The sequence below is a fragment of the Ischnura elegans genome, chromosome X (genome assembly GCF_921293095.1).
Source record: "Ischnura elegans chromosome X, ioIscEleg1.1, whole genome shotgun sequence".
Taxonomy (NCBI): Eukaryota; Metazoa; Arthropoda; class Insecta; order Odonata; family Coenagrionidae; genus Ischnura; species Ischnura elegans.
The window spans coordinates 61,227,477-61,251,639 of NC_060259.1; the positions used below are offsets into that span (position 1 = coordinate 61,227,477).

Genomic DNA, 24,163 nt, shown 5'->3' on the forward strand with positions numbered 1-24,163 from the left:
CTCGGAGAAAGGTTTTCATTGATCTTTTTGTTATTTTAACAGCTATCCCCTTTCCGAAAGCTATAACCCTACGAAAAAGCAAACAAGTCACGCTAATCCACTAGCAATGTGCAGGAAAGAAACGTAATATGCATGCCAATTAATACTTTCGTAGCAAATCCAAGAGGGGGCAGTGGTTTAACGCACTTCCTTCAATTGAATGAAAGTATGTACATTGTACATTCGAATGCAATTTTGCTTTCCCCTCATTACGTGTACATATTGTAAAAGGTTTAATTTATATCTTGGTCCCTCCTCTAGTAAAATTTCGCGTCGTTATTACATTCGTTCCGTGTAGAGGTATAATCGAGTTAGCCGTCAGCCAGATCGATAACGCTGACGGGTTTCATTTTATGGAATTTACAAATTTAAGTTTCTTTTCCATTCTCGTGGCTCCTCAAATCATAGCCTCAGACGTGAATTTTTAAAATTTCGATTTCATTCCCATATGTAATGATTCATAAGCGTAGTGAATTAAAATACGATGTCAGATGCTAGCCTTTGTGGCGGATGGGTCAAGCTCTACTCTGCTTACCTTGAGATCGCAGGTTTGAATAACCAGGGTGGTTTATTCACCGCCAAATGTATGATTATTACTGTCCATCTCCTTAATTGTCGCACAGGAATGCGTGCCCTAACTTTGGGAGCTTTTAGAAAAATAAATAAATGAATTAGATAAATTTTAGGCGAGCAAATGGTCCCATTCCCTGCTAAATGTTGCCCTCGCTCGGATTCCATCCGGAGGAATTCCGCTATGCATTCGTGTGTGCATTCTGTATATCCGTGTGAAGCGGCCCTCGCGTTTGATGGGAGGATGAACTTTCTTGGATCTGGACCGCGGAATTGCAAGCGCGGCCGCTGGAATGCGAAGGGACGGTGGGAGGTGGGCGACCCCTAATCCCTCCCCACCCCCTCCACCCGCCCACCTCCCCTCCTCGTGGGTCGACGCCCGTGTCCAATGAATCTATTATCTCGCGAGCGAGGGCGAGTCTGCCTCCGCGAGCGCCCGAGCGATATTGACGATTCGATGTTGCGATGAATCTATTAACGCACCGGTACCGTGACCGTGTCGACAACTTCTGTCGCAGTAATATTGTATTACGTCTTATTCCGTGAAATAGTGCTCAATAAAGTATCGTGATATTTCATCCGTTGAAGCATTGCAGTATGAAATCCCCATGCAATACCCAGTTGTTTCGCTTGATAAAATATCGAAAAAATGTGCGCAATTATTAACGGCTTAGTAGCCTCGTATTGTCATGCTTCGATAATCAAAATGTTGTAATAAATAATCAAAAAATATGTAAGTATTTCCAGTATAGGTAATATTAGGACGCTATTCATGATCGCCATGTTTTGTATTTATCCAAGGCCAAGATAGTATCAGCGATTGTTATAAATATCGCGACGTCAATGTTTCGCTCAGTACCACATTGGCGCTCTTCCGGGTCTCCTGCGACGCACGGCGTCCCGTCTTTGCGTCTAAGCATGGAGGGATGTTGTTCCAGTGGTGTTAGGAAAGGGGTGAATGATTTCCTCGGCATACTTTCGATTTCTCTTTCGCACATGTCGAACTTATTGGACCCCCCGTCGAAAAGCCGCGTTGAATCATTGGCAAGGCTGATTTTAGGTGGGTAGATGTGGTTTAAAGGAATATCGCTTCATCCATATTACTGAGCCACCATGTTTTTCAGGTTCGAATCCCACCACTAGCATAAGCTGTGTAGTCGCTTTATCTCTCGTTTATTATGCCCATATTCTAAAAATTAAGAGTATAGAAAGATAAAAAATTGCGGAGGTACTAAATCGCAATGAATTCGTGGTATATATGGAGTAAATGGTATTTGGGAAAGAGGAGAATTTATGAGGGCTCTTGAATTCAGGGAGCCACCCTTAGAACGTGTTGTCAGTAATTAGCCTTACTTGTAATATTTCGCGGACAAATGGGAATTAGGGGCTCCATTACTCTCTTCTAGCATTTCTTACATTTTTATGATGACACGCAGCTCCTCGGTGCTATTTCCATCGTTTGTTAAGTAGATTCCCCAATATCATGTGTTTATATACGCAGCACTCTTATCTACGTTTTAAAATTGACCCCATTGCATTATGCAAATCATTGATGTCCAATGTGTTGTCAACTACTCCTATAAATGGCGGCGAGTGAAATGGATCGCTTTTATTTCACATAAAGCGGAATGGGAAGCTATCACGATGGTCAAGAAGCAGCGGCGAACACTAATGAAACAAATATGCATCCGTGATACCGCTGACGTCCCAATTGCGCTGCAGATTCCAATGCACTTGCGGAAACTGCGCAGCATTCCTGGGGGTCTGGTGAATCTAGGCTTGTCCTGTGAGCGAACTCTGGTCGATTTTGAGTGATATTAATCCATGGACATCGGTACTCGATTGCCGATGGTCACAGATTTTTTCTTTTTGTGTCCGATTAACGATATTGAGTGCTTTTATTGTAGCTCCAAGTAACTGAAGCACTTGTTAAATGTTTCTATGGTCGACCCACAACCCATGGAAGTTTTCAGTTCTCTTTCCGATGTCAGTTTGCCACCATAAGTTCAATGGATTTGTAATACAACGTTCTAATTTAAACCAAGTTGCATGCTCTTTTCTACGTCCACATGCTACGCAGCTTGGCAAAAATGTTTTTAGATAGCTATTAATGATTTTTTATTCCAATATCGAGCTTAAAGCCAAATAGGCTTCATGTTCTATGTCTGACGTCGTTTCTTTACTAGGGAACTAGGATAAATTATAGGCACAAATAAAACTATTTCTGCTTTGGTAATACCGATACCGACAGTCATTTTCTTACTTCGTGCTTTATATCGGATTCCTAAGCAGATAGGCCAAATAAAATTGGAGAAATGCATTTTTTCAATGTCACCTCCGTCTCACATAACTCCCTATGCACCCCTGCCAAAAAACCCTCGGTCCTACCAGAGAATGGTGCATTCCCACTCCTGGTGGGCCCGAGACAAGGGATTGGTGCGGGACGGGCGCTTAGGTGACGGTGTGGTGGTTGTGTACATGCCGCTCCACGCTGCGACGCAGTGGATTTTTCGGCCAAATGAGAGCAGGGGGGGAGGTGGGTGAAGGGGCGGGTGGTGCCGGGAGAGCTGCCTCCCCGGGTGCCCTCTCCTCCCCTCCTCTCTCACCCGCTTATCTTTTCTTGCCTCCCCCGGCACCACCACCACCCTCTCTCACTTCCATATCGATTTCTCGCTCCTCGGTGGTGCCGTTCTGGGGGGCAGGGTGCAGGTCGGCGCGGACGGGACGCGAGAGCCCCCTCGCCCCGCTGTCCCTCAGCCTACCTCTCTCTCTGTCTCTCCTTGCTGTCGAACGCTTTGTAAAAATGCCAGTCGACGATGGGTGCTAGGCGTCATCGACTTGGCGTCAACCCTTTGACCATCTTGGGGAAGATTTCAGTCGTCCAAGTGAGATGTCCCACTGCGAGTATACAGTGGTGTTTCAGGCTTAATTTAGTGTAATTCTAACGAAAAAATTAATCAGTTGTTGTGAATTTTTCACAAAGTTCACGAACGGTTTCGATACATTATGAATAGATCATACAGGGCTGATGATAATATAATCACCCTAAGATAATAAAAAATGTATTGAAACCGGTCGTGGAATTAAAATATTTGTGAAAATTCCCCGCACCTTTTAAATTTGTTCATGTTCAATGTCCCTTGGCGATTTTTTATTATTATTAATAAGATCAGGTTGATCGACCGTTTGCGAAAATTCAACGGAAGTAAGTTGAATTATGAATGAAAGCTCAAAAAACTCAATATGTCAAAAGAATTGTTGTAAAGTGTTTGAATTTTATTGTGTTCCATCCTCAAGATACTCTCCTTAGTCATTACGCGGGGTAGTTCTTAAAATTTTTCCGTAGTGCACGTACTCATTCGCACTCTGCCTTCAGTTTCTTTTTCACTGGAAAGGTGACAATGTTCCCTTAAACTTCTATTGCTATGTTTCCCTTTGTGCTTATTAGCAGTTATTACCGCTGAATAGATGGAGTAACTTGCCGTGGCAGAAACAAGATTCTGATTGAAAGAGGACTAAAAGAATGATTAGTCAGTCAGTCTACATTCCATGTAACTCATCGTCAATTTCGGTTTCCACCCTTTGACAATCGTGAGGATTTCAGTCGTCAAATGCAAATGTACCTTAAGGATAGGCAGGTAAATTTACTGTTGGTAATTATTTACTAACCTACTGAACTTACTAAAGAAAATTGTAATTGAATTAGGACTATTAATCACGCAATCACAATCTCGTTCTTCTCCCCTCGAGAAGTCGAAATTGAGATGTCTGAAGCATTGTAGAAATGTCAGCCGACGACTTGTGCTCGGTTTCATCAAATTAACATAAATTTTTAGAAATCATAGACGAAATTCCCGTCTTCCGAACCGCATGTGAAACTGATATTGGCTCAGGTAGATCGTTTATCAATTATTACACCCGTTGATTTACCGACTTCGGTAAAGTCAGTGGAAGAAAGGTAATTTATGTCGTGCAGAATCACATCTGAATTTCTTTGTCGCTGTTCAGAGCGATTCTTAAAAGTCCCAATTGAAGACCCTCCAAACCTTTTGACGATCGTTTAGACGATAGAGTATGTCCATAGTGATTTGCAGTGTTGTGTTTTCGAATAATATGAAAAAATCGCTCGTTTACTGCTTTAGATAAATTTTTGGAGGAAGGAGTTGTTCACAAGCGCAGAAGCGTGTGCTCTTCTCTTAGACTTTGAATACTGTGTAAAAATGGCAGACGGCTACTGTTGTTCAGCATCATATTCTTCGTGTCCATCCTGTGATAATTTTGAAATAGAATGTGGACATCCCAAGCTTATGTTCCATAACAGTTGATACCCAAATATTATGGAATGAAAATTATAAATCCGGTACATATATGTGCTATTTATGTACATGTATATCAAACATTTTTTAAAGTTAGTCGCGGACAGCTGGTGTTTAGTATCCTTGGCATACACCCTTGAATCTGGTCACGACATTTCACCCTATTTGATCGTTATTGCGATTATTTCAAACAGTGAAGAATACCAAAAAGAAGTTTAGTTCCGGGATAATGTATGTGCCTTATTCATTGGTGTATAGTGTAAAATAATTTAACTGAACAAGGGATGGTTACAATATTAGCAATTTTTTATCCTCTTATATATTTATTAGTTATTTGCTATTAATGATCAGTCGTAAATGGACGTATCATTCGGTGCTCTCCGCTAGGAGTATTCCCTAAGAGGTTGCTTATGAAACAACTCCGGAGAATCCAACGGTTTTATAGTAGTTTCATACGGAATCCTATGCAGAAAACCCTGAGCGTTTTTTGGCGGGGAAGTATAGCAACTGAAATATGTAAGTGGAGTGTGCAGAATCGTTAAATTTCTTGGTATGCTTTGATGGCATTGGAACGTGATACACCATTTGAGTTAACATAACGAGGAAGGAAAGAGTAGGCACAAGTGTTCACGAAACGAAGTATTCACGACACCTCGCTCTCAAGAAAGTTAACGCTGATGGAAAATCGATCAATTCTTTCTCTATTTTTCTGTTCATTTGCCCATTTTTCACGCTACGTTTGGTAATGAACGTCGGCATTGACCTTAGACCACTAGAGCCTCACGCTAAGTGCTCAGCGCGGTTAATTTATGGCTATTTTTTTCCTTAGAGCCTTTCTTAACGAAACTCCGCCTTTTGCTCTGTCTCCTCATGTCCTATTAGTGTTAGCTCCTATCGCCTTCCGCGTCGTGAGCTTCGTTTGTTTTCCTCTCGGTACGTTGCTCTTTCTCTATTCCTCTCACGCTAACCCCCTATTCGAGACTATTTTCATCCAGCTTCCTCAGCTCCCGCCTGTGCTACGTGCTGCGTCTTACCCATTACTGTGATCTCTTCTCGTGTTCTTTTCTCACAATCAGTAACGTTACAAAAGGTACGCAAATATATTCAAGAATTTTTCTTTCGCTCCGTTTTAGGCTGCAGCGAGATAACGTAAGATGCTCTCATAATTAGCAGACTCCAGTTCCGGATTCCTTATTAGTTCGCTTTTTATTTCTTGGATAAATATATTTTACGGCGATTCTTCATTAGTCCCATGTATTATTGCTTGTAGATGTACAATTTTTTACGTGATTTTCAAATATGATCTAGTTCCCTGGCCCATATGGAATATTAATGTTATATTGAATACTCTTCTCGTGCCACTTCTATGGCACTTACATGATTGATATACGGAACCATAAATCTTTTGTCACGAGCTATTTTTAGTGGGTGCGCAAATTGAATGATTTCAATGATATTGCGAAAATTATCGCTGGATTACTGACTTCTAGGAATAAATGTTACACGATGTAAAATTTTCAGGAAAGATATAATTTCGTTATGCGCGCACAAGTGGGTGGATTTTATTATTATTATTATTATTGTCATTAAAATGTTACAAGTAAGCCATTGGCCTGGTGGTAACATGAACAAAAGTTTCAAAACAATGAGAAACATCATAAGAAACCATTGATCCCTACTTCTTCAACAGTTTTTTAAAAATATGCAAATTTTTCGGGAAGGGCTCAAATAGTTTCGCTGGTAGGTCGTTCCAGTCCCTTATAGTCCTATTCAAGAAGGAGAACTGCTTTGCATTTGTCCTTTTTGATCGGCACTTTATCTTGAACTGGTGATCATTTTTTCCAATAAAGCTGGGTTTTGCAATGTCCTTTCCAAACTCCTTCTATGCTTTTTCCCCACTCATTATTTTAAACATGCCACATAGCCTGCTCCTATTCTGCCCATGTGTACTTGTATATGTATGCTTGTGTATTCTTCGTTTCTTTTCGGTGAAGTGATTTCTAAAGTTTCTCTTTTTGTTCCTTTGCAGGGTTTCGTCAATTCCGGGTATGGCGTCAACGGAATCGCACATGTGAGTACTCTTGACTTCCCTTTTTCCTCAAATTCGATCAATCCCTCGCCTCGGACACGTGGTAGCTTGTGTCCATGCACGTAGACACGACGCAACTCCAGTTACTCCCACGCACGCGCTGTGTAACTTCCTGAACCCTTCCCCCATTCGTCCGGGCCTCCTGTTTCGGTGGAACAATGAACTGGCTCTACATCTCCCCGGTTACATCAGTTTTCGGGGAATCTCCTGCACGTTTTACCTCTTCGATAGTCTGTTGAAAATTCTCCCGCGGGCTGAAACGCGAAATTTAAGTGACATTCTGACATCTTACCTCGACGTTGGTGTTTTCCTTTCCTCAGGTCAAATTACGGTAATCGCTTTGTCGTATTTTTAGCTTAGAGGATTTTGATATTTAATCATTCCTGTACTCAACTCCTCTCGTCTGCTTCAAGTGGGCGGGCTACCAATCTACTTTGTATCGTATTTTTCAAATTATGCAATGAATCTTCAAATCTAGCTCCAGCCCTCGATTTCAATGTTTTGCGTAGGAAAATTCGGTACTCCTTATTCGTAGGAGAAAATCCGTGAAAAGTTACTTGTGATCAGGTAACATAATGAAAGCGATTTAAAGGCTGGTGTTGATACTAGTGGTCATTTGAGGACTACGCGTTAGGTTTTAGGATGATATTGATTACTTCGGATTGGCCGAAGATAAGTTGGTGCCCTTCTAATCGCTTCTCTGGATCTGATAGTAGCGTTAAGTTAATGCAAACACGCGAAAAAATAGTGAGTATGGAAACTCGTACCTTCAGAGAAACCTTTGATGGGAACGAAAATAAAAACTAAATTGGAGTATTATGGTATTTTTTTATGCATGACTTACCTAATCGGTTCCCCAGCACCATTAGTTTGCACGTGTGGGGTGGCTCATAGGAATGCGGATAAATAATTACAGAATACAGTCAAATACGTCCCATATCCTTCTGCAAACTTTTTTGTTCTGAAGAGGATTCGTTTACTTCGCATATTTTTTCATACTTATGTTGTCGTTGGCATAATGGAGCTTCAAGCGGTTCAATGAACTCGATCGATGTACCTTTCCTGTATTGCAGTCATAAATTGACTTTATCTTGGTCTTTAGCTTTTTGCACCACCAATCTGTCTCCTCGTCGTATTTTCTTCAGATGTTACATGTTATAATGATCCATATTCTTGCATTGCCACTAGAGACTTCGATAGTCTTTTGTTTCTCATTTGTAATGTAAGTCTTGGTAAATATTTCAATTTATTGCATTCTCTGTCCACATTGGATATTACTTTTCTGTCTACACGACGTTGAATGATATTAAGGCACTTGACATTATTTTGAACTCTGAGACCGAGAACTTTTTCTTCTCCTGTTTTGTTTGTTTGCTATCGGCTAACATTTTCTTCCTACTGTTACTGTTGCTTTAACCCTGTTTTCCTCGTCCAAGAGTTGTGACAGTCAATTAAAATAGTAAAATTTCTTGACATTCTTTTTTTCTTCATTTTGCAATGAGAACATAATGTAATCAAGGTTGGCCTGATTCTAATGATCTACCAAATTTTTCATTCATTATTGTGTGGAACTTGGTTTGATTCTTATTTTTCGTTGTATTTTGACAATTAGAGAGCCAGTTTAGTCTTTGTGAAATTATGTCTCTTGAGCACTTACAATTAGCGTAATGCTATGTGAGTGAATAATTCCTGCTGATCCATATATCGATTGTTCTGACGTCACTTCCGTTCTTTATTGCCAAATTCTTTGCTAGTTAAGGGTGTATATCGTGTATGGAAAAAGATTGCTTTGACCATTTGAGAACCCCTTCCAAGAACTGCAAGTTGGTCGATTTTCTACGAATTATACTCAACAGGTGTTCCACATGGGAAACTTTGGATAAGTTAATACAAATTGCATCCGCTTTGTAGAATTTTGTTATTAATAGACCCTTCTGAAGTATTTTAATTGCCTGTTAGATATCATAGTCGTAAACGAATATATTTGGCGATAAACTGTAGTTTGATACCCTCACTAGCATATCATTAGATTTTGATTGGATGCTCATTAATTTGTTAATCAAAAAGTCATTATTTTGGAGCGTTACCTCTTAGAGGTTTTTTTTATCGTTGGATTACCATTTTTCTTCAACTCAACAGAGATAGTGGCCTGAAATGTATTTTCAGATTATTTTACGGCCAACGGGTGTAGCACAACGGAATGGATACCTAAGAGTTTTTCCCTTTGCATGTCTACCCTTACTGTACATGTTGTGATACTCCTCATTGATTATTCTAATGTTTCGTTCATTTTCTTCAAGTGGGGTAATGGTTAGAGGTTTTTCGTAAGTGTTATTTTTTTAGAATCTCTTGTGTATAATTTTTATTTTCGGGTTTAATATTCGGCCCGAAATATTATTTTTTGTCGAACTTAAAAGATATTGACGGAGTTATTAGTAGTAGTTGGGATAATCATGCAGAAAACGATGGCGAAGAGTACCGTGGACGCCTGAAGATATCCAACAATAAGTGACTCTTAGTCGGTGGCCCGCAGATCATTAGATGGAGCCCTAGGAGATTTTAACGTTTTAATAATACATTTTTCCTTTGAATTTGGTAATGTAGAATCGTTACAGCGGATGGGGAGTAAATTAAGGAAGGCGGTTCATAATTTAGTTTCAGATTTTGTTGTGGACAGACATCCAAGTATTGGGTTCTGCTGATTAAGAGAAATTCTAAAACAGCTCCACCCAATACGTGGAACCGAGAACCCAGTAAAAATTCTTTTAACGTTTTATGGATACATTTTACCTTTGAATTTGGTTATGCGGAGTGTTACCGCCGATGGGGAGTAGATTGGGGATGGGGCGGTTCGTTCATAATTTAATTTCAGATTTTGTGGTGGACAGGTATTGAGTCCTGCTGATTTAGAGAAATTCTAAAACAGCACTTTACGACCACAAGACCTCATTGGACGTCAGCGTTGCAGTAATTCCGAAGTGCCGCGTACTTGACGGAAAAACATGTGCAATTATTGGGTCAGTCGGTCGCGGAGAGCGGTATTCACGCGCCCCACATATCGGCGACTTCGGCACGAACTGATCGGTGGGCGCGGGAACGTTGCAAGTAAGGAATTCCGAAGTCGTCTCGAGGGAATTTTGGACAGTTTTGCGAGCGAGACGACGTCATAATCGCGAATATCCCGCCGCGTCCCCTCCGAGGACGATGGGAAGCGTGGGCACCTCGTGGTCGCGACGCGGGTATTAAAAGTCTTTTACGCGCGTGCTATAGTTTGGTAAACGGAAGTGTTGAGGTTCCGGAGGACGTTTATTTTGGTCGGGTTGAAGCGGCCGGGGTCGGGGAACGGAGGCCTCTCGCTGAGTGGCGCGCGCAGTCTCTCGGCTGACCGTGTCGTCTGGCGACCAACTCCCCCCTCCACGCCGCTCGTAGCATTCGAAAGTAGTTTCTCTCCATCTCGCCCATTGTGGTGGACGCTGTCCGAGCGGGGAAAACGGTCTTGGTTTAGAGCAGCTCGAAAACTGCTTACTCCAAGGTTACGAGGTGGGCAGTTTCGAATTGTTTTTGGGGAACACGATTATGCTCATGTTGGCGTTGGCTGAATATATGGAAATAAACGTTTTTTGGTTTTGGCTGTTGATGATGCGATGGTGGCTCTCAATGTCGGTTGCAATTAATTTATTTTAGATTTTCTAATCGGAGTGACACTCAACACCCTATGCTTCGGTGACTCCGTAAAATATAATTACCTGCTATTGGAAATTAACGATGAACAGCTAATGACATTCGAAAGTATTCGCTGGTCGACGGCCTAAAAATACTATCAAAAATCTTTTTGAAAGCGTAGGTATATGCCAGGTATGTTATTAAGCCTTCTTGCATCCTTATACCTCTGTTCAAAGAGTATCAGGGATGTAAAAAGTATATTTTAAAGTTGTATAGGAGGGGATAGAAGTGACGAAACGACTTCCTTTTGCTATTCGGGCGGCCCTTCCACCCTATCAGGCTTGTCGAGATTTGTCAGCGCGAGCATCCACGGTAGGGGTTCGCCATCGAGATGACATTTGTGGAGAGCTAGAAATGAAATGTATTTTATGGGGTTGCGAAAGTGAAAACAATTGAATCGATCATTCTATAAAGATATGAGTAAGAACGAAGGAAAAACTACATATGCTTGTAATATGTTCAACTATTTACGATGTCAATCAAAAAACATGTATCTTATTGCTTATCATCTCTTTAGGAAATTTAGTAATGGAGGGAGAAGAAGTTAATATAAAGGACGTTTCCTTATTCGAACATGATATTTTAGCTTTAATGTGAGGGCAATAAGTTAGTAAATCTAGTAATATAAGTACGTTTAAGTAAGTTAATATAAAGGACGTTTCCTTACTCGAAGATGGTCATTTAACTTGTATGCAATAGGTTTTAGTCATCTGGGTCTGAGGAGGTAAGCGAACCATCAATTTGCGGAGGCAGGGAGACACAGGGTTTCATCTTAGGTTTTCGTGACCCTAAAGTGAATGTCTTCCACTTCCGATTTTTCATCCGCGTTCGTATTTTTTACGGCGATTTCGTCTGTACTCCAACGTGTCTTCGGCGGCGGTGTCGATTAACCCATAATAACCAGGGATGGCAAGTAAAACGAAACAAAATAGTTTCTTTTCGATCCGGATGGAAACGAAAATACGAGGCCTAGGTTTATCTTCCACCCGGGACGAAACTTTACTCCCGGGAATGAAACTAAATTAACCGAAACTCCGCTGCTCATAGTTAAGTTTCGATCCCAAAAGTTGAGTGTAGGGGGATAAGAGAGAATAGTTTCGATTTACTATTACGTTTGACATACGTGTAGAGAGGTTAAAGCATTGAGCTTAAAAATCGAATGGCCAGTTTGCGTTCACAGTTCTCCTGTTAGTGGTAAAAAAATGAGTGCCCCATGCATCTAATGGCGGTAGGCCGAACTACTACTTCATTCTACCATACTTCAGTGTGTGGGTCGAAACTAAACCGTTCGTGAAGCACGTGGTCCCTCTGGTCCGAAATATTATCTGCGTTTAGTTTCGTCCCAGAGTTTTACTTTAGTTTCGACCCGAAGTAGTTGACTCCGATTTCGTTTCGACCCTAAGTTTAGCTCCCTGGGTTTAAATCCGTTTCGTTTCTACATTTCGCTCCCGGGAACGAAACTATCGAAATTTTACTGGTTTAGACTTTCTATCAGTTTCTATTTCCATCCCTGATTATAACCCAATGTTGTTGTATGCAACATCAAAAATGTATACATTTTCTGCTCTATTGAGGAAATATCTAAACTGCGCATTATTTTGAGGTGTAAATTGTAATGAAGAAAGGTTAAGCTGCCACGATAATTATGATCGAATGCTAAATTTTCAAGTTTTCATAATGAAAAAGCTTGAATTTGATTTCTCCCAGCTCTGGGTTAGAAAGGGTTAAGGAGCCTCAAAACGACGAGCGTGGGGAAAATTTTCGACGTTCTGACGCACAAATTATATCGTTGTCGTGGTTTGGAAATTACGTGGCCTTGCTTTTACGTTGGATATATTATTGAAGAATATTGTGACCATATCTCTCTAAGATTGAGACTTCTGGGGCGATTTTTGGCATTATGTATTGGTGCGGGGTCAATATTTGCCTGCAATTAACTTTGGAGTGGCAACCGTGGGAAACACGCAAAAGCTCCACAACTTAAGAAAATAAGCTCCGAAACGTCGCATTGTTTCAAATTCAAAACAAAATACGTGTGAATTAGGAATATTGAAATAAAATGGTAGATGATAAAGAATAAATAAATGCTCCAATGAATAAATATATTGTCATATTTATTGAGCCGCTGGTGAATATTTGCTTGGCAGTTTTACTCTTTGCTTGAAGTCGGCTGAGTACCCCGTGGATGCGACTGTATTTTATGGAATGTGTGAATGTTCATACGGGCCATGGAATGACACAAATTCCCGCCGAACCGGCCTCAAAGGCCGGCGGGTTGGGTTGAACAATGGAGCCCCTGGCATTCTCACTCCTGACGGTTATACCCCCTCTCGCCATCTCCCCATTCGCCGTTGCCTAGCTCATTGTAGTCATCCCTGCACCTCAGATCGCCTCCCCTCGCTTGCTTCTAGCTTGAATTTTCGCTTCTCTCAGGCCGTGGCGCCCTTTTCTCTCTAGCCACAGACTCCCAGACTAGCTTCACTACGCCATGATGCAAAATTGAGTCTCCACAGCGTGGTGAAAGCTCTCAATTCGTGTTAGTGTAGGCATCAATAGGAGTTGCACAACGTTGCTAGGGAGCCACCTTCTCTGAATTATATTTTTTACCTCGCTAGTCTTCGGTATCTCGTGGGTTCTGACGAAACACATATACCGTGCACTTTCATTTTGGTCTTTAGCAATCCGAATTGGGTTATCTGGTATAGTTTGGACGTATCAGTTCTATATAATGCGTCACAAGAGATGGAATACTCGTTCTCCTCATTTCAGATGACAAATACTGCTTTAATTTTTTTTAAGTTTCTGGTGGTGTTTGATGATTGTACTCGTATGTATTGATAATCGAGCATGGAACTGCGGCGAATCCCTGATTTTATTGGCATTTAGCCACCTACCCTTAAGGTGTGGAAAGGATCATTCGTACTCATGATGAGGGTGCTGCTGTGGCTTTGGGACACCTAACTTATTCCTCCCTCCTCCGCAGAAAAATGCAACCGAAGAATACATAGCAAAAAGTCGATTTGGGAATATTTAGCATTCGAAATATTAAAGTAAAATTTTGAGTCACTTTGGCTCGACTAATGTTCACTTCGTATATGTTTTCATTTCTTTGCTTCATGTGATTGTAAATTCTAATATCAATTCCTGTGAAGTACGTTATCCTTTTTTAGCTATCTTATAATTCACGAACCTTACAGTCGATCTTCTTCCCAAAATCGAGTGGGTGAAATTAAAAAAATATGCCCATATGAAATTGGCATATTTAGGTGACTGTTATCAGTGCCAATGTCGTCGAAAGAAATGACGATATACCCCTCGTACATTTCTTTCTCGGGCTTGAGGCGAAATCGAAATTGTAAGACCGTTAAATGCTCCCTTGCCATCGTCCTTCCGATCGTCTTTCTAATCAATTGAGGGGTGAATAGGTGAATACATCAAGTTTTACGTCTTCGATCATATCAATATTTGGAATCCTGCTCAAGGACTCAAAGAGTATTGGAATTCTTTTCCACTGGGGAATCAGAAGTGTAAAAACTCCGCAAATAGCGCCTTCGTTTCGATTTCGTGATTTAGTACAGCTTTTTCGCGATAGAAAGTTAATTGTAACAAAACCCCGAGGAACGAATTTGTACTCCTCTCGAAACAATTTATTTATTATTGGCACGCAATTTTTCCAATCATCGCTTTCCAACCAGAGAGTTGTTGTTTGTGCGATTGCATTCATTCAACCGTCTGTGAACTACTAGTTTTGCACGAAATGGTTACTGATTCACCGATACAAGCTCCGTAAATCCTCCGGAACAATGTATAAGCAATCGATTTGCATTCGCTTTTCTCTCGACCGATTTGCATTCACTTTCCTCCGTGAATATTATCGCTTTCCAGCCGCTTTTTCTCCTCGTTGTAGTCCGGCGGGAGAGGGGATGGAGTGCCGATAATTTTCTTTCAATGTCCCCCCTCCCTGGCGGCCCTAGTTCCGGTCCGAGCGAGACCTCGGCGGTCGCATTCCCGTGTGCGTCACCCCGTCTCCCGAGTCTCCCTCTCCCCCCACCCCCACTACCCCTCTCCGCACCGTCCACCTTTTCATGCGCAGTGTTGCTTCTTCCACGGCTTCCCGCGCTCTCCGCTCTATCGCTTCCCCTATACTCCTCCCCTTTGGCTCTGGCCGACGATGGAGTCGACGAGATTCTCCGAAAAGAAGCGGTGTAAATGTCATTCTCTTTGAATCCATTACCCGCTGATTACCCTTTTTAAATTGTCCGTAGTTGCACGCTCTATTATTATTAAAACATTTATGTACTCTACTGGTGAGGGAGGTTTTCGTGGAATATTTAAGAAGCATTCTGGCAGCCTCTCCTCCAATCAACCAGTTATGGCAGTTTTAATTTTCATTGTCACACGCAAATTTAGCCTCCTTTACGAGCAATCACCGTATTTTATCATTTTTGGAGTCCATTAGAAATATGTATTGGGATAGCATGGTATGCCTTTCGACCACTCATGTTACGAATAACGTCCCCTTTGCACTATTAATTTTGTAGTTCCGTGAAGTGACTATTTATTCCATCGCCTATTTCATCTACATATGTACACTACCCCGCAAGCCGCCTAAAAGGCGTATGGCAGGGCGTGTTGGGACACCAGCCATTTACACATTAAAAGGAAATGCTCGAACGATATTTCGACTATCATTTATTTAATTCCTTTATGGCTCGGGGGAAAAACGAATTCCACATCTATCTGTTTGGCTAAATATCTCTCTTAATTTATCGCTTCTGTGGGATTTAAAAATACAGTGGGCCTACGTTATGTTCTTAAAGATATCTCTTCTCAATTGTTCAAGCAATCTAACGCTGTCTGTACGCCCGTTGCAGTTTTTGACGAACCGCGCAGCCTAACTTTGAATTTTATTCAGTTCACGGGTTAAGTAAGTCTTTCTGGACCGGATCCCATATGCTCGCAGCATATTCAAGGTGCGGTCGGACGAGTGCGAAATAGTACCTTTCTTTTACTTCTCATCCGAAAATCTTCTCTCAATACTTTTGACGAATCCTAATTTCTTCAGGGCTGTGCCGCAAACATTGCTTATGTGTTCCCCACGAAAGGTTCGAGGTTTACGTAACTCCCAGGTACTTCGTCTACTGGCTTTATTTTAATACCATCTACGGCATAAACATGGTTATAGTTGGGCAGACTCTGCAAAATATGTACCGCCTTGCATTTGCTCAGATTATCTTCTAGTCCCCACTCTTGGCTTCACAGTTAAGCGTTGTTTAAATCCGATGATAGAATTTCATAGTCAAAGTGATCACTATTTTCGCGATTGATGACAGCGTCGTCAGAAAATATATTTTACTCTTATTTTAAATTTTAGCAGACGAATGAAGAATTCGTTGGCCAATATGTTCGGATGCGTCTCTTCCTTTCTTTATCAATTTAGTCAGACATGATAAATATTCCACCCCGTCGGATGGGCGTTCCCTTTTACTAGTCGTGACAAGATGTAATATCTTCAATCAGTTGTAAGCATATATTGCGATATTTTTAATGATTTGTTCTGGTCTTCCATAATGTATCAATAGTAATTATAATTGATAATTATATTCAGAAATATTTCTAGATTTTTTTATTACTACGCACTATTATTAATGATATAAATTGCATTTGTTAAAGAGTAGATTTTTTCATCGTGCAGCTCCATCGAAATATCAATAGTTATTTTATCATGGACTAAAGCTCACATTAATTCCATCTAAGGAGTTATTGAAAAAATAATTGTTTAAATAGAATAATTTCAAAAGAGGGGTCGTCGCAAAATTGAATTCGTCAAATATTCGTGGGCAGTGGCGTAACTAGGAATATGCCTTGGGGGGGATGAGTGGGCTTTGGGGGTGAATGAGAGGGGGGGGGTTTGTAGGGGCTACCACGAAACGTGGAGTTGAGGAAAATTTTTGAAAAATAACATGCGTGAAAATGCATTTTACATCATTTTGGCTCTTAAAATCTAACTTTAAGCTGTGACAGTTATAATGCATCAAATCCGGACTAGATTATTAATTATGTTTTTGATTTCTCTGATGCTTTGGGGGAGGGGATACATCCCCTCCCATAGTTAAGCCACTGTTCCTGGGAATAAATTTTACCTCTCGAGCACGCCGTGTAAATGACGTCGTTGGCATAACCCCCGTGTCGATATCCAGGCACCACACTCCTCTCTCTCTTCTTCTGTGCTTTCGTTTTCTCTTTTGTTTTCGTTTCTTCCCCTCCGTCCCGACGCTTCGCGGTAACCTGTCGGGCGACTTGCGCGCGCTCAACGACAGGGGGTGGGGGTGGTGGCGGCTCTGCGTGGCGGGGTGCGAGGGGAGGAGGAGGCGTGGGAAGCGGCGGGGAATGGTTGGCCAGCGACGACGACGGCGGCAGTGGGTGGCAGATAAGACAAAGAAATAGGGCGCAATGGAAACCATTGCGGCATTCTTGGCTCACGGTCGTGACGACAGACCATATTCGACGGAAGCGGTGTCAGAACCACGGATTCAGCGCGATCCGTCCATCAGTCGTCATGTTTCGTTGATGGGATTGGGAATTCTTGGAATCTGCCAAGTAATGACAATTATAATAATCAGGTTCATCCACAGATTACCCCTCATGCGTGATCGTCAACCAAAGCCGAAGTTCTTAGATTCCGAAGGTATTTGAAATTAGCTCCAATTGATGGATAATGTTAGAGTTAGGAAGAGGATACAGGGATTATCCCTTACTATGGAGAACAATTCGTGGTCCAAGACGTCGGCAAGGAGGAATTGAGCTTTAGTTATAGATAGCTAAGTCATTGGTCCTAAGGTCGATCAATGACTCGATGGCTCCATGTTTTAATTTTCTGTTGGCATTTGTCTCTTTGTCTACAACGTTCGACTATGGGTCACCACCCATCCCTTTATTCGTGATGAACAAAATTAATGAATTATCGTGGAATTTTGGAGTTTCTTTGTCGATTCTTGGATATTGTTAATTGATGGAATCAATTTCGATGAGGGGAATGAAAAATTGTTTGCGTACTGAATGGATGAGGATCGTTGACATCCTTTTGTAATCAATAAATTGACGACAATCGTTTTATGTAGGCAATATTCGATTGTGGTTTCTCACTTTTGTTTAGTTAACTTAAATAAATGTAATATAAATGTGCATAATGCACTAGTAGCCATTTCTACTAGAGTTTCTCTAGGTTGTTTGGCAGGAGGTGATCAATCGCCAGCATGCAAGATAATCCCCAAGCATACCACACGTGCATACCCTACCATAAATCTATGCAAGATTAGAACAATTGAAAAAGATGAGTGCCATGAGTCGTCCTACCGAATGTCGCTATTTATTTTATTAATTTAGGCACCGTTGCTATCCCTGATATGGCGAGTGAATAATGATATTTTAAGTCTCTCTTTTTTGTAGTCTATTTCCTTTAATTTTTTTCTCGTGATCACGTCTGCCATTGAACGACGGTAAACGAAGGGTATTTTTCACGTATTTAGAGAAAAACTTCTAATGTACTTAAATTTAGCCTTTATGTTAATCTTCGCTCCTGTAAAGATTACCATCCTTACTCGCCTAACATATTGGAAAAGCCGCACTTTTTTATCGTTACAGCTCATCGCGAATATGGCCGCCTTGCGATGTTTTCTATTGATTTCAGATATCAGTCCGGCTTCGTAAGTTCTCACGTGCTAGCTGCATACTCCAAGTGTGGCCTCACTAGAGTCAGTTAGCTTTTCTCTTTCAAATTTTTATGGCATTTATGGAGAATTCCCTTTTCAAATCCAAGTTTTCGGATGTCTTTCACCCATTATTCGCGTATGTTTACCCTACGCTAAATCCCGACTAATGGTGGCCCCTAAATATTTTATGAATTCGGCATTCGATAGTTGGACCCCTTTAACGGAGCAACTTCTTGAAGAAATATCCTCTTTTAAAATTCATCACCATACTTTTTTATATTTAATTCTAGCTCCCTAGTACTGCACCATTCATTTAGGGTGGCGAGACCCTTTTGTAATACCAGTCTATCGCAGTGGCCATCCATTTCTCTATACACAATTGCATCATCAACGAAGAGTCGAATTTTCTCGTGACCGCGATGGATATGTCATTGATGTAAAGAAGGAATAAAAGAGGACCTATATCACTTCCTTGGGGTACACCTCAGGTAACTTGTGTAGTGTCCGTACGAACTGCATCCAAAACAACCTTGATCATTTTAGAAATCCTTAATCCAACCTAGTACGTGCTTATCCATACCGCTTGCTTCCAACTACGGAATCATTTTTGAATACGTAATCTTATCGAATGCCTCTCTGAAGTCTAAAAATATAGCGCCAACTTGAACGTGTCTGTCGCCCGCGGCTAAGATATCATGGACAAAGAGAGTTATCTGGTGTTCCCAAGACTTCCCTTTTCTAAATCCGTGCTCTTCTTATGCTGACAGATTTTGGCTATCTATATGGCCCATTTTCTAACTGAAAATAATGTGTTCCATGAATTTTCAAGAAATAGAAGTGAGTTAGAAAGTCATGCAAGCTTTTTCCTGTCCCCACCCTTAATTATGGGCGTGACGTTCGCTTTTCCAATCTTTAGGACAATATGTTCTGTTAGGTATTTTTCAAGAGCTATCTTCTAGAAAGGACCTATATCTGATGCTGATTCCTTATATACGCGTGCTAGAATGATATCATAATGGATGGCTGGTCTGCGTAGAAATTAGACCTCCTCGTGGACCTTATTCTAGCGTATTAATCATCTGTTGAACTTTAGGCGTCTATATTGCTTTTGGAAATTCTATTATTTTCCGTTATCGATGACCATGGGAAGAAGTTAATCATTATCGAAAGTCAACTTCACTTCGATGATGCTTTCGATTTGTGGAAACGTGAAACAAGCCTGCTTGCGTGCGTGCGTGGAGTGGGAACGTCAGGGGTGATGGTTTGTGTGGGAAAGAGGATGAAGGGTTGGGAGAGGCTGGTTGGACCTCATCGGCGTGGTCAGCCTTGTCGGATCCCACACCACGGAAGGAACTCGCCCACAAGGTGTGTTGCACTGGAGGAGGGAGAAGTTAGTAAACCCTTAATTGGAGCTCTGTATGAAATAAGTACTGCTAGAAAGTGCAGAATGACCGGTGGAAATCTAGGACTCTTATTGGTGCCACATCACTTCGCATCGAGGTGTGGATAGGCTCGTGATTTGTTAAAATTCGTGAAAAATATGGAAAAAGACTAAGATATGTTAGCCATCGACGGGAAAGTGTTGAATTTCGTGCTCGATAACCGGCATCGGCTGCTTTAATTCAATAGTACCTGATTTTTTCTCTGCAAGTTAATCTCTCTCTTAAATTAGGTGATTTTATTGAAATTAACTTAGCTATTTAAAGTATGCCCATGGTTACCATAAAATAAGTTTCCCTACCACGTATTTTGTTTCAGAAGTCAGTAAATGTAAATTCGTATATATGTATTGCATTCAATCATAGTCATAAGGAGTTAAAATTTTGACAAATGCTAGGATTGAAAGTGATATAAGTAGAAATGCTAGGAATACCGTCGAATATTTGTCTATATCGATATCTATCATGTGGTAGTTGTATAATCGAAAAAGATAACTTTTATACCTGGTTTTCGGGTTTGTGCCATGAAGGGAATGAGTATTTAATTTTTCATAGAAGCAATGTATTCAATATTTAACATTTTTAACCCAACTTAAGCTTTAAATGATAGATTTTTTTCTGCCAGCAAAAGCAAATAGTAAATCTTCGCAAATATTTCACGGTGTCACATAAGAATTTCCTTTGAATGGCTAGGCGAGGAAAATAACTTTTTTCTGGGCAAACGGATATGAGCGAATGTCTTCATGTCAGTTCATTCCTTTGATATAATATTGTTCGTCTCTTGTAAAAGATGTCACGTGTTTCGAAAATTTATATCCCCGAGAGAAATTTCTTATGCAACCGTTTCGCAACATTGAAGCTTCAAGTTTCATCACACTTGAACGAAATCCTTCGTAATCGCGTGCTTGTCTTTATTTGTTGGGCTCGTTAACGTGGCTAGCATTTGAATTGTCCTCATAACAATTTTGATTTATAATATTACCTTGCGTAGCGTCACCAGCATTTTATGAATGGTAGTTCTCCGTATTCGTATTTCTTCTCGCGGCGTTAATCTCTCCTCTAAGAAAGGTCGTTCATAAGGATTAAAACTCCACCACAATTCCGTAACAAAAGGGCTTTTTCTCGTCTATCCCCACTCCAGGAGGCGTAGTTTTATTTTTTCTCCATTTGAAATCTTTTGAATAGTCGTTTTTCATTTACCTTGCAATGGAAATAGTGGAAAAAAACTGGACAAATCTGTACAATATTACCTATTGAGTGAGTTAGCTTTAAGGAAGCGGGCAAAGGTTCCTCCACGTTTGCCGGGTTTGTATAAATTTTGGAGTAGGTAAATAATTTTTTTCTCCTTGGTGAAATATTTTGATTTGCTGCTTTTTGCCTCTTACTTCATAAAACGCTAAAGGGGGGACCCTAGGCTCCTAGCGATGTAAGAACATTTTTTAAGCCTAGCGCTGAAGTTTATTCCTAGGACTTCCGTAGTGCTTAGGTGTAAAAGGGAACTTTTGATGCTAGCTTCTGACGACTTGACTTCATTAAGGTTGCATTTGAAGGCTTTGCAGCCAATTTTCCTGTTCACTAGATTTATACTGCACTGACCCATTGGTATCCCAAAAGCATATCGAGGGAAAATAACTCTTGGTTATTGGCATCTCGGTTTTATTTCAGCATCCATTCTCGGGCGTAAAATTAAATGTTACTATTCAACTTGAAATGTTTACGATTCAATTCTATTAACTTTATTACCGCAGGCCTTTCTGAAAATTGTCAAGATCATTGTTAGTATATTCTACTCGGCGGAGCCCTTCTTCATCTGGATAACAACACACTGAAGGGAGCGGGCTCAAACATCTCGTTCTGTATTCTCAAACGTTATGTCTCTTTCTTTCCTTGCTAGGAACGTAGTTGAATCTCTCTCTCATCATAAACATCTCTCAGGTTTGTTGTCTCGTAGTCTACCTTGGCGTTCTTCATTCGTTGATCTCTCCATCTTTCGGGGTTTCCCTGCGTTGTTTGTGTTGAATGAAAATCGAACTATGTTTTTCCACGTAAAATATTTTTTAGATCACTACCATAGTTTCAACGCTCTGCGTCATCCTCAGGAAGGAAACCATGGTAGTGATCTAATAAATATTATATGTGGAAAAACATAGTTTAATTTTCATTCAATATGAATAAATTCCATAAAGTAACGCCTCAAACCATCAACGCGTTGTGTCACCCTTGACAAACCCGCGTTTGTCACCCTATGACGAACAACGCGGCGAAAACCCAAAAGATGGAGAGAGACCAACGAATCTCTCGGGTTTAGGTTCCCTATGCCTTCTTTTCAACTTTCAACAAGCGACTTGTCGTCAGGGATCCAGGGTTACAAATGCCCTGGGATTACTTGATCCCTGATGACGATGGACGAGTCGTTCATCGAAACGATGGAGAACCTTACCCGGTGTGAGACCCGAGAATTCTCCTGTATTTTCTGAAACCCATTCAGCAATTGACGAGGTGGTATGTAGATGCAGAAAGCGACTCCCGTGGCTCGGGGTGTCCAGCCGAGAGAAGCATTGGCGATGGGATGAGGCTATGCCGGGGGCGGGGAGGGGAAGTCAGGAAGGTAGGTAGGTTTGGGGGGGGTGGTTCTGAAGGGTGGGGGGTGAGGGGGGATAGTGATTCTTGGATGGAGGAGGCAGTTGTGGTTGGTGTTTGATATGGCCATGCGTCCATGAACTCGAGGGAGTGACCTTGTGGAGGGAGGGATGGGGTGGGTGTGGAGAGGCAGTACGGAGGACGGCGCAAGGTTAAGACTAGCGGAGGAGGAGGGCGGTGGAGGGGGAGTCAGGGGCGGCGGAGGAAACCCCTTCGGAAATAGGAAGAAAGGGGGGGGTGAGGTGCGCGCTGGAGCTTACGTCCTGTAAATTTGGACGGCTTGGGTGTCTGCGGGCAGGCGACAGTGGCTGGCTACTCAACGATTGTTCCATCAATTGAAGCCATGGTCGACGTTTGTCCGTCTATTGTCCCGTTTGCACTACGCACGTACCGACCACGGTCGGAACTACTCGCGCGTTTACACGTCTAAAAGTTACCATCATTACTCAGTGCTGCATTCGTTGTGAAATTTTGTCAGTTACAACTGAGGACGAGACTGCGTAAGATAGTTGCAATCCAGGAAATTATATAGGAAAAGTATATTAAAGTTTTCATGTGCTAAAACTTAATCTAGACCGAACTTTTTGCAAAAAAAAACTAAGGAATGTAGTAGTCATTGAGAGAATCTGTCCTAAATCTAACCATATTCATCCTTTAAGGATACTAGATATATATCGCTCTAGTACGTTCCAAATTATAATATACCCTGTTGTTAACTGGTCACAATAAAAATACAGACTCAATCAGGCCGGAACGTATCCAAAATAAATTTCTAAAATTTAATAATTACAAATTAGGAATCTCAGTGTCTGATTACAACACTTCATATCTTCTATCCCTTGTAAATTTCAAACCTTTACACGACAGACGATCTTACAACGTTGTTCTATTCCTCTACAAAATTATTAATTCTTTAAAGATTGTTGCTATCTCCTTTTATCACTATATTTTATTGGAGCTCGTCATAGTTTTAGAAATCCTCACCCACTTGTTGTTAATTACCATAGAAAAATATATGCCTTAATTTCCCTAGCTATTCAAATTGAGGAGGTATACATAAACTAGACCAAACTGTCGGTGATGCCATCTAGGACTCATCAAGAGAATATGTCATAAATTTAATAATATTCACGCATTGAGGACAATAGATATGATTCATATTATTTAAGTAGGATAGGCATAGATTAATCAACTAGGTTCAAGTATTGATTTCTCCATGTCTTTATCTAAAAGTAACAGCTATTTTTGACAAATTTTATCATGCAATCTTGTATATAGCGACTTTAATTTGTTTATACCATATGTGTGTTTACGTGCCATATACGTACCATCATCTGTGAAGTTTAATGTAAGAAAATGTTTAATGGCTTAGCCAGAAAATAAAGAAAACTGGTTTTGTGCAGTACATCCGCTATCATTTGCTAACTAGAACATCAGAAAAAAAAACTTTCCCCTTATTTCCTTCCATTACCTGCTCAATAATTTCTTAAATCGTTTCCATAGATCTTTTATATACTAGATTCATTTATGAAATATCTTGGATCGTTTCAAGATTGCAATGGCGTGAAAGAATTGTACGTGCATCGATCTTCATTTCCTTACTCTTTTTTTTTCTCGGCGCACTATCGCTAACCA

General features: G+C 40.9%; 1 protein-coding gene across 5 annotated transcripts in view; it reads left to right on the top strand.

Moving 5' to 3' along the window:
* Nucleotides 1-24,163, top strand: part of LOC124171472 (single-stranded DNA-binding protein 3) — a 184,442-nt gene that overhangs the window by 63,976 nt on the left and 96,303 nt on the right. For all 5 annotated transcript variants that reach the window (XM_046550643.1, XM_046550645.1, XM_046550644.1 and 2 more), the window contains exon 5: nt 6,955-6,996. In XM_046550643.1, the coding sequence (XP_046406599.1) occupies nt 6,955-6,996 (42 nt within the window). The remainder of the gene's footprint in view (nt 1-6,954; nt 6,997-24,163) is intronic.